Below are 10544 nucleotides of genomic sequence, written 5' to 3'. Positions count from 1 at the left end.
AAAAGAAAAAGGGATGCCTATCTGTGCTGCCGCCGCCCTTGCTACTTGCTAAGCTTACTGGGAGAGTACCAGCGTAGTGCTGGGAGGGGGGCAGAGGGCATCTCGCTCGGAGTCGCCTCGAACTTGGTGTCAGCAGTAACTCTCAGACCCCCTCCCCACCCCGTGTGTAGCCAGTGGAAAAAAGTCCTTTGCACGCAGCTAAGCAGGTCGATGTTCGCACGCTTTGAACGTGAGCGTCTGTCGGATTTTAGTTTTAATTGATATCGCAGACCGTTGTCTGCACTGAACGAAGATACAACAGAGAGCCACGGCCGGCCTGAGGAACAATGTAGCCCCACAGAGCAATGAGCGTCCTTCCGGGCACGGCCTGCAGAGGTCAGTGTTCCAAGAGGGAAGCCGCTTTGCCGCCACAGCCACACTTGCGAGTTGCGGCGCCGACAACAACGGCGCTCGCCGCGAGGCTCTTCCTCTACCAAGAACTCCTCCAAGAGGGCAGGGCTCGCTTCCATCTGTGCTCGCCCGCCCTGTGCATTGTGGGATCCGTAGTCCGCAAGGGCCAGAGACTCGCTCGGCGCAAAGGAGCCGAGACTACGAGTCCTACAATGCCGCAGGGCAACTGGCTGGCCGTTCCTTTTGAATGATTTCACTGCGGTTTACATTCCCAGCGAGTTTCGCAGCAGCAGCAGCAATCATGGTGTGAGGCGGGCGCGCATCGCGGGCGCGTTCGGCAGGCAGGGCGATCCAGGGCGCCAGGAGCCCGCCCGCTGAATGGTGCTGAGGCTGCGGGAGGGGGCTGCCGCCGCATCCATCCTCCCTGCTTGCGCGCTCGCCCGCTGCCTCGCCCGCGAAGATGTCTCTGGCCACGGAGGAGGAGGAATACGCCAAGCTGGTGATGGAGTCGGAGCCCGAGTGGCTGCGCGCCGAGGTCAAGCGGCTCTTCCAGGAGCTGGGCGAAACCACCCGGGAGAAGATCCAGGCGGCGGAGTACGGGCTGGTGGTGCTGGAGGAGAAGCAGCAGCTCAAGCAGCAGTACGAGGACCTGGAGCTGGAGCACGAGACCATCCGCACCGAGATGGAGCAGCTGAAGGAGGTGAGGGTCGCGCGGGGGGGGGGGGGGCGGCAGGGTCGTGCGGGGGCGGCTGCGTCGGCTGTCTATGGAGTTGCGCGGGAGGAGGGTGATTAAGAGGCGATCCGTGCTGCAGGAAACAGGGGCCATTTCGGACGCCGGCTGCTTTCTGCTGCGAATAAATGCAGACGGCAGGGAAGCGTGGTGAGAGCGCAGTCGGGACCCTCGCGAGCCAGGCTCTGCGCTTTCTAGGCCGTTTAATCCGCTGCGTGCGTGTTATGTAGTGGTGGGGCGCGCCTAATTTCCCACGCCCCGTGACAAGCAGGCATTCTCTGAGTTTGCACGTTTGTAACAGAAGCCGTGGAGGGTCGATGGTGATGTTGCGTTCTGCGGAAAGCGTCCCCCAGCCCCACTTCCACCCAATCGTGTCCTAAGGCCGGCAGGGCTGCGTGTCCGGTGCTGCCTGTGTGTGTGTGTGTGTGCTGTAAGCGTGGCGATTGTAGCGCCTAGCAAGCCCTCCTCCTGCTTGCTTGGGACGTCCTGTAGGGAGCCCTCGCCGGAAGGCAGCTGCTGGCTGCATCATCTTTTGGTTTTCCATCCAGCCCACACGAGGCTCATCGCCCCCCGCTCCCTTTCCCCCCGTGCGATGGGGTGTCACAGGAGCAACCAGGATCCGGAGCATTGGCCCTCCCCCTTTTTTTCTTTTGCTGGCGTAATGCCGTGCAGCCCCCTTAAAGGGGCAGCTCAGCAATTCTGCTAATGCGCCGTGTCCTTCCCGTGACATCTGTTGTATCTTCTTGCCCTGCCGTGAAATGTGCAGGACAGAGGATACTTTGAGATTAATACTTTTGAGCTCGGATGACCGTCTGCCCACCAGAAACGGTCATTCTTTGTCCTTTCCCCTTGCAGAGTCTCATACCTGTTGGTGAAGAGACGGCATTCCATTGGCTGTTTAATGGCAGGGAACCCAGTACAGGCCTCTGCAAGAAATGTGCTTTTTTTTGTTCTTGTTCCAAATTGCCTCTTTAGAATTAGGTACATGTTCTGAATTCAATTATTTCTCCCTACTTCAATAGACTGTTGTATTGTGTCTTCAGATGTACAGTTCTTACATTTTGGAAGCATGGATTTCCAGGACTTAAGCATATTGCCTAACCTAAGAGCAAAAATGATTCTGAATTTTAAAACAGAAAATCACATTTAAGGGTTCATTTGAAAAGTTTTCTCTGCTCAAAGATTGCGGTGTTGGTATTTGACAAATAGAGGTGAGGTATATCGAAAGCAAGAAAATAAACTGATTAAGGATCAGTGAGTAAATTGCTATCACCCTTCACAAGACTGCAGTAACTCAACTATCTGGATTGCTATCAGCTATCTGGTCTTAGAAATTTGATAGCAATGCTTAGGAATTTGAAATCCCAAGAATCCGATTTTTTCTGTCACTCTAGCCCATTGTGTGCTTATGTTTATAAAATATATGCTTTTTACTGAATATCCCTTCATGGAATCTTATTTTGAAGACACAGTCAAGGCCTCTTTTGTAGTTCCCCTGCACCAGGGTTGGGGAACTTTATTTGGGCTGGATGATGTCAGGGGCAGGCCACATGAAGTGTCAGATGGAGCTCCTCCAGCTGGTTCTTCAGTTGGGAACCTGGCTTTGCTGCATGCCGGTTTTCCTGGCTGGGGAAAGCCCCCACACAGCAAAGCTGGGTCCTTGACTAAGGCTCTGTCTCCTCCAGCTGGTGCCTTGTTCAGGGCAGCTTTGCCGGTGGGGAGGGCACAGGGCAGGCAAAGAGCACTGCGTGCTGCTTGCCTTCTCAGCTGGGACAGTGAGTTATCTCCCATCAGGCTGACATACACAATTGTCCATTTGTTTCTATATTCTCACAGCCTCTGTGATATAATGGAAGAGTGGGTGCTTCCTATGGTTTCTGATTTTTTGGATATACTTTAATCAGGTGACCGCCCCCTAGCGCATGATTCAGTTTTGCCTTTCTAGGTTTTCTACTCTGGGACATCAGTTTTTAACCTTCTTTTAGTGGTGCTCTGACAGTTTATTGTGCAAACAAATGTAGTTTTTCCTCCCATCCTTTTGGGGGCATGGTCTTTAAGGTTGAGGAAAAGGATGGACACTGTTTTGCTTTCATCTGTCCTGCTCAGTAACAAGGCAAGGAGAAGAGTTTGAGGGAAGACTGGGAGTTTGCAGGCTGGGGACAAACAGGTGCTGGCTGTCTCCTTTGCCATACCAGTTGTACTGAATAGTGAATTAGGAAGTGGGAGCCAGTTATCTCTTGGATGTGCTTTGGAGACAGCTAACACTGAAGCAAAAACAGAGAAGGGAACATTTGAGAGAGATAAAGAACAGGTGTGCTTTTATTGTGGCATAACGTTAGTAATTTGCTAGCCACGGGGGCAATAGTGCAGGTTCAACTTAAATAACTACTTAACAGTGCAAAACTTCCCTCTGATTTAATTAAACAGTGCAAGTCCCTGTGCTAACACAGTTTACTAATGAAACCTGTCTTACAGAACTGTATTTAATGTTGTCCACACCATCCAAGCAAAAGAGTTTTTAGGAAGGGACCATAAACTAAATCAGGGTGTCTTTCAGGCCTCATTTAAATCTATGCAAGTTTTCGATCTTTGTCAGTTGCTGGAAATGTATGTCTACAGAGTCATGGGTATATCTGGAAATGCTACTGTGGAGTCAGGAAATATTCTTATAGGGAATGTGGTTGCCTGTATCGCCAACAGTTTAATCTCTGTTTGCTCCCTATTGTCTACCCCTCCTGTTCTGTACCATAAGCACAGACAAGAGGCCTTTTTGTGTCTTGGCTGGAGAAGGAGACTGGATTTCCAGTGATCAGATGGGGTGATTCAGTGATCAGGTATCCTTTCCGGAGGTAGTTGCCACTTCGTATGACTACTAGAATTGGAATATGTTATGCCAGAAAAATAAGCAGGTATTTGCAATTTTTTCAGTCTACACAAGTAACAGAATTCATTTTTCGTTTGTGCAGAATTTTCTTTTATGTGAAGAGTATACACAGTGTTGACACTGATTGCGTATGGGCTGGGCTTGGGAAAATTATAGTTTTTAAAATCTTTATGATGTTATGGAGAAATCTGGACCTCATAAAGATCTTCTAAATCTTTAACAGATGTACACTAAGCAGTCTGGAAAAAGAACTCTTAGTTATAGGGATTTTTTAAAATACAGAAACTTGGTATTTTGTAAGTTTGTGTGGAAGATTTTCAGTCTTATCCTGGCATGTTTAGTCAGAAGTAAGTTCACCTGATCTTAGTGGGGTGTTTCTCTAAGTTGCCAGGTCTAGCTGTGAGTAAAGTTAGCTTTAGATCCAGCAAATATTCTACAACAGCAATTACTGAGGGTATGAGTCAGAAGACCTTTTTACTTACAACTTAGGGGCAGTATCCAGCCGCTGCCACTCGGCTTATGCAATTGGTGTAGCACTAGCATAAATGACTTCTAGCACAATGGCAATAGCATATGCTGAAGTGATGGGTTTTCTGGGGAAACCCGTTGCTCCAGGATGTACGATTGGTGTTGCTCTAGAGGTCACTATGCTAGAGCTACGTCAATGGCATAAGTGGAGCAGCAGCATTGGATACTGCCCTAAGTTTCTAAGGTGACAGTATTTAGGCCCTGTCCACATCATATGGCATAGTGCTATGGCACAATACAAAGAGCAGGGTACACAACAGGAACCAACAGCTTGCTAAGCCTGAAGAGGTTATGCAGCAAGGTCTGATCACTCTGTGTGCAATGATATCCTGTATACTGAAAATGGGTGACGGTGGAATCAGAAACCTGTAGGATGAACTCAGTGGGCTGCATCCAATGGTATCATTCTGCTGATTGAATAAGTGCAGGAACTCAGTCGATACATGTTACTACTTCTCCGCAGTTTTGTTTAGACAAAGGCAAAGAAGCCTGCTGAATCTGGAGGCATGCTATTTCTCTGTGTTGTTTCTAAAGTCTAGGCAAACCTATTTAAAAGGAAAATAAGAAATGAGTCCTTCTGTTGAAATGACTGTAGTCCTCACATTATTGAATGGTTGGAATTATGAACACCTGTGGGTCTGTAACGTAGTTCCTGACTTTCCCATTCTCTTGCAGCTTTAGGTTCTGGAATTTTCTGTTACTTCTTTCAGTTATTAGTGGAAGTGGAAACCTCCTGTGAAAAAGAATGCAACTCAACTATTTGTCAGGCAGTGATGAAAAATATGCAATTTTATTTCATTTGAGGAGAAAATGATGCAGCTAGAACTTGTACAGTTACCGTGTTTGTCCTCTTTGTCATTGTTGCTCTTTACCAGTATTCTTGAATTGAGCAGTGAGATTTTAAAGGGTAAGATAAAGGTAAAGATAAAGGTAAAGGTGTCCCCAGCCAGTCGTGTCCGACTCTAGGGTGCGGCGCTCATCCCTGTTTCTAAGCCGAAGAGCCAGCGCTGTCCGAAGACGCTTCCGTGGTCATGTGGCCGGCATGACTGAACACCGAGGTGCACGGAACGCTGTTACCTTTCCCGCCGAGGCGGTGCCTATTTATCTACTTGCAATTTCTTGCTTTCGAACTGCTAGGTTGGCAGGAGCTGGGACTGAAGACGGGAGCTCACTCCGTCACGCGGCACTCGGGTCTCGAACTGCCGACCTGCCGACCTTCCAGTCTGCAGTTCAGCGTCTTAACCACTATGTGAAAGTTCAGGTTTGCATGATAGTTAAAAAAATGGGAACATGAATGACAACCATTCCAATCCTGCCAATGTGGCCCTTGCAGGAAACAGGAGTCTGTTCACTGGTCACCTTGCTGAACATGCTGCACAGAACAGGGATTGCCCAGGGTAAACATTTCTGCAGCTACTGCCTTGAGGAGGTCTGTATGCACATCCCCTGGTCAGCACTGTTAGGTTCTGGGGTTTATACACGGTGCCCCATCCCGTCTTCTGTCCTTTTGACAGCTCACTCCGTCCTTCTGTTTTATCAGGTGCATGCAGGGGGAGCCTTGCACGTGGAAACATGTTGTCTGCCTGCTAAAGTGCATGAAGGTCTGTGGATCAGGCTCATCATTTCCGTAGCAGGACAAAGTGTGACGTGTCCTCAGCTATATTTGGAGGATGACTCTTCTAAAGGTAGCTGAGAGCTTGTCCGCACTTTACAGTCGTTTCTTGAAGTTCCAGGAGATACGACACTTTTGTGGTTATTCTCAACTGATCTTTGTAGAAAGACTGCTTCAAGTCTTATCACATTGCACTTCGCGTCATAGCAGCCTTTTCCAACCTGGTGCTCTCCATAATTTAGGACTACAACTCCCATCATCTGTGATCATTGCCCATATGGCTGGCGCAGATGGAAGTGGTAGTCCAGAACATCCAGAGGGTACCAGGTTGGGGAAGGCTACTGTATAGAATGAGAAAGGGGAGCTCTTAACGTCATGGTCCTCATTCCACTGACTCTAATGCCCACCTCCAGGATGCTACAAGACATTAAGATTCAAGGAGACCAGTTATCTCCCTCCCTTTCCCTTCCTCCCCACCCCCATTTGATAACCTAGATATTCTGTAGGTTCTGGAAGCTATTGAGGAAAGGTCCTAGCTGGATGTTTAAAAAATGTTTTATTATTATTATTTTTTTCAAACTAATATCCTTTCACGTACCTGAGGAGGCTCCTGAGTATTCAGAAACCACTGCCTTTTTGCAGAGGCATGGTGGAGAAATTTAGCTGCCAGGCTGACAAGTACCGGACCATGCAAGTTCAATATTAGAAAGAAAGATGATGTACTAAACAGTATAGTTCTGATTTGAGTATGTTTTATGGATGTGCTCATATTTGTTAAGGACAGTACGGGCAATGAGCACGGAAGAAAGGAAAGAGATTGTATTGCAGCAGGTGGTGATGTGTGGTTAGAAGTGGCAGAGGAACTTGGAGTTGGGGACATTGAGGAGGTTCTGGGTTGTATCCAATGTTAGTCTAACTTAAGCCCCACTCATGTCAATGGATTTACTCTAAGTAGAACACATGCTATTTTTCCTGGCCAATGGCAATTCTTGAGCTTTTGCTGTCTTTTCTGCATAACCATGAGGGTTGGAAACACTGAAAGCAACCCAGAGAAATTTAGATTTCTTGGTACTGACATCTATTATCCGAAGCGCTAACCTATGAACATAGTTCTGTTATTCTTTCTCCACCCCTGATGTAATTTAGGTGTACTTTATTTTCTCTGTCTTTAATCCATTGGTTTTGACTGGAGAAAAAAATCTTGGATTTTCAAGAAATCAGTGCTTTGCCACAGTACCCACAGCCCCACCTTTACTTCCCTGTAAGTGGTTCTATTTTAGATAGCACTACCATTATAAATCAGGATTACTTGTTTGAACTTTGCCAAGTCAGTTTTGGCTTCAAGATGGTGGTTGTATCCAGAGCTTAATCACCGGCTGTCTAGGTGATCTGTTGAAAAAATGAGGCTTACAATCTGTACTTCAAAGGAGGTTATCTGTTCTGCATGGTGCTTTGATCTGTATTTGTGATGTCAGCTAGATTTATAGTTAGCTAAAAACTTAATGAAGTTGGCTGCTGCCTGGAGCTGCTTTCTGATTGGCTGCAAAGGCCAGTGGGTGTCGTCCTCATTATTAAATTCCTTGGTGCACACAGACCTGACAATACTCTGAATTATTAATTTTTATCATGCAAGGAGTGTGCAGTAATAAAGCATATAATATGTAAGATGGCATGACTGGCTTAAGAGGCTAGAGCCTTTAAACGTACTTCTGAGTAGACATGTACAGAATTGAGCTGTGATTTGTATGCTTGGTGGGAAAATCTCCAAATTGGTAAGAATTTCATTTGTGGATATGTGTGCGACCCTGGATTTCCAGCATATTCCAGATGTGGCCCTCAGCCTGAAGATGTTGTGCACCCCAGTTTTAAAGCTTTTGCAAGTACAATATATCAAAATCCAAGTCTCTATTAACATTTTGTGACGGTTATTCTGAGTGAAATTCTGCTCGGGGGATATTAGAACTAGTGGAGAGAAACTGCATCCAACCCAATATGCAGTATGTTCTTGCTGCTATTTTAGGTCTTATTTTGTGCTAGTGCTGTTTTTATATATTTTATGCTTGATGGGATTGTATTTTAAATGATGTGTTTTAATTTTTTGTTGCTGTCCTTAGATTCTGTATATAAGCTGCCTCGAACATGTTTAAAATTATCAGGCAGAGGACAATTTCACCCTCCTGCCCGAACAAATAAATAATTAGCATGGAGCACAATCCACCAGGGAATTAATCTCTGCAATTCACATTGAAATGCTCTTGCGAAGCTGTGGGGTTTGCTCAGGAAAATTTACTGGTGGATTGTGCCCCATAAGCTAGATCTGTGCTGTGTGTGCAGATATACAAATCTTAGTGTTTGAATTTCCTTTTAATAATAAAAAGGGTAAAAGGGCTGAAGGAAATTGCCTGGTCTTTATAGTTATGATGAACATATCTGCTTTGACATACTAGGCTTTATTTTTTTTTTAACCTTCTTTTCCCCTGAAGGAGCTAATTCATGTATTCCAGTTTTTCTTGTGCAGAACGTTGAGAAGAACCAGTTAGACTGCATATTGTGGAAGTTTTATTTATGCATAGGTGACATTCTCTTAGGCTGCAATCCTGCATTTGCTCCCCTATTGAATTCAGTGGGGCTGACTTCTAAGTAGACATGTCTAGGATTGTGCTGTTAAGCATTTAAGATAAGAAAACCTCTTTCTTTCCTTCCTTCCTTCCTTCCTTCCTTCCCCCTCTCTCTCTCCCTCCCCCACCCCATTTTCTCTCTCTCTCTCTCTCTCTCTCTCTCTCTTTCCCTTTCTCTCACCCATCTTGTCCTTCAATTCCACATAAAGACAACATGGTTAGTTGCTCAGACCCTGGAATCCTGAGGTGAAAGAGAGCAGCTGAGAAGCCTAAAGGGTTCTTTGAAAGGAATTGTTAGTGCAATCTGAACAAAACCAAGATGAAATGTTGAGAAGCCGCGAAACATTTTACAGATGGTCTCCAGATGAGTTTTAAACTAAGGTTTCTTCTGTCATCTAAAAAAGATCTTTGCCATCTCTGATAGTGTTGGGGCATTCTTAGTAGCACAACTGGCCCCACATCCTCTGCTTGTTTTTAAAATGGGCCCACAAAAATGGAGGCTGGAAAACAGTGCTCCCTCAAGCAACTTTGGGTTGCTGCCCCGAGTATCAAATCAAAATAACTTTGCATCTTTACCTTCATATATATTACCCATTAGTTGAATTTGTCTTTAAATGAAAGGCTATATGTAAAGGCTAACATTTGTAGAAGGTAAATCCTTGTGATTTGAAAATGGTTTCCTTCTTAACAATGGGGACAGCTCACGAGTGAATAGCTTCACCATTTCCTTTTTTCCAGTCTACTATATGTGAGGTAATGACTAATCTGTTACACTGCAGGGCCATAAGGCTACTTCCAGTGGGTGATTCATTCTCCAGGCATTCATCTGAGCTTTCTCTGTCCACTTCTGCCAGAATGCTGAGATGTATTAGTTCAGAGTTGGTAACAGAGCAACAAAAGAATATGGCATGAATTTGGAATAAGATCTAGGAAAATCTTAACTGACGGAAGAGACACAAATAAAAGTTGGCATCTAAGTAATTTTCATAGCTTGAGGTGTGTGTTTTTTCCAAATACAGCAGTGTGTGATTTTTTGTGTGTGCATTGGTTGGGTTTCCGCTTCTCTCCCCCCCCCCCCCGCCCACACACATACTGACGAGATCCTTAGTAGTGAAAAACTGCTGATCCTGTTGTTAGAAACGGGAAGAGAATGTTTGCATCTCTGTAGGACATTCTTTCTGTCTGCTGGCTTGCATGCTTGCTTTCAGATGAAGTTTTGCCAAAGGCTGGTTCTTTTTTTAGAGGGGGTGAAGGGAGAAATGTATCTATCTCAAGATGAAGCTGGACAGCCATCTGTCAGGGATGCTCTGACTTGGATTCCTGCATTGAGCAGGGGGTTGGACTCGATGGTCTTTTAGGCCCCTTCCAGCCCCGCTATTCTATGATTCTATATCCTGGTGTGAACAAGTGCCTTAATTTCCCCTCAATGTTTTCTTAACATTTAGCAAAACAAAGTTTGCACTAGCCGAGCTGCATGTTTTAAAAAAACTATTGTATAATCTAAGGCTTTATGTTTGTGGGAATATGATGGTGGAAAACTTTCCGCATGAATCTCAAACATGTTTATTTTAAATCCCACTGAGTTCTATGGGACATACTCCCTAGTAAAGGTATTTAGGGTTGCAGCTATAATCCATTATCTGTTTGAGTGTCCTTGGCCCTAAAAGGAAAACAAGTTAGTTTTTAGGTTTCTTTATCCCATTTGGCAGATTATGCAAACTGGTTGAACGGGCAAATAGTGGAATAGCTGTTGGGAAAAAAATTGTAAAGCTATTACTACCT

The 10544-nt window shown here is 45.5% G+C and overlaps 1 protein-coding gene across 3 annotated transcripts in view; it reads left to right on the top strand.

Moving 5' to 3' along the window:
• The first annotated feature begins 657 nt into the window (after nucleotides 1–657).
• Nucleotides 658–10544, top strand: part of BICD2 (BICD cargo adaptor 2) — a 129846-nt gene continuing 119959 nt past the window's right edge. For all 3 annotated transcript variants that reach the window (XM_084839997.1, XM_084839998.1, XM_084839996.1), the window contains exon 1: nucleotides 658–1090. In XM_084839997.1, coding sequence (XP_084696123.1) covers nucleotides 851–1090 — 240 coding nt within the window. In that variant the 5' untranslated portion in view covers nucleotides 658–850. The remainder of the gene's footprint in view (nucleotides 1091–10544) is intronic.

Source organism: Heloderma suspectum, chromosome 2 (assembly GCF_057233095.1).
Source record: "Heloderma suspectum isolate Gila_16-S chromosome 2, 16-S_ref, whole genome shotgun sequence".
Lineage (NCBI taxonomy): Eukaryota > Metazoa > Chordata > Lepidosauria > Squamata > Helodermatidae > Heloderma > Heloderma suspectum.
This window is presented reverse-complemented; position numbering and strand designations above follow the sequence as displayed.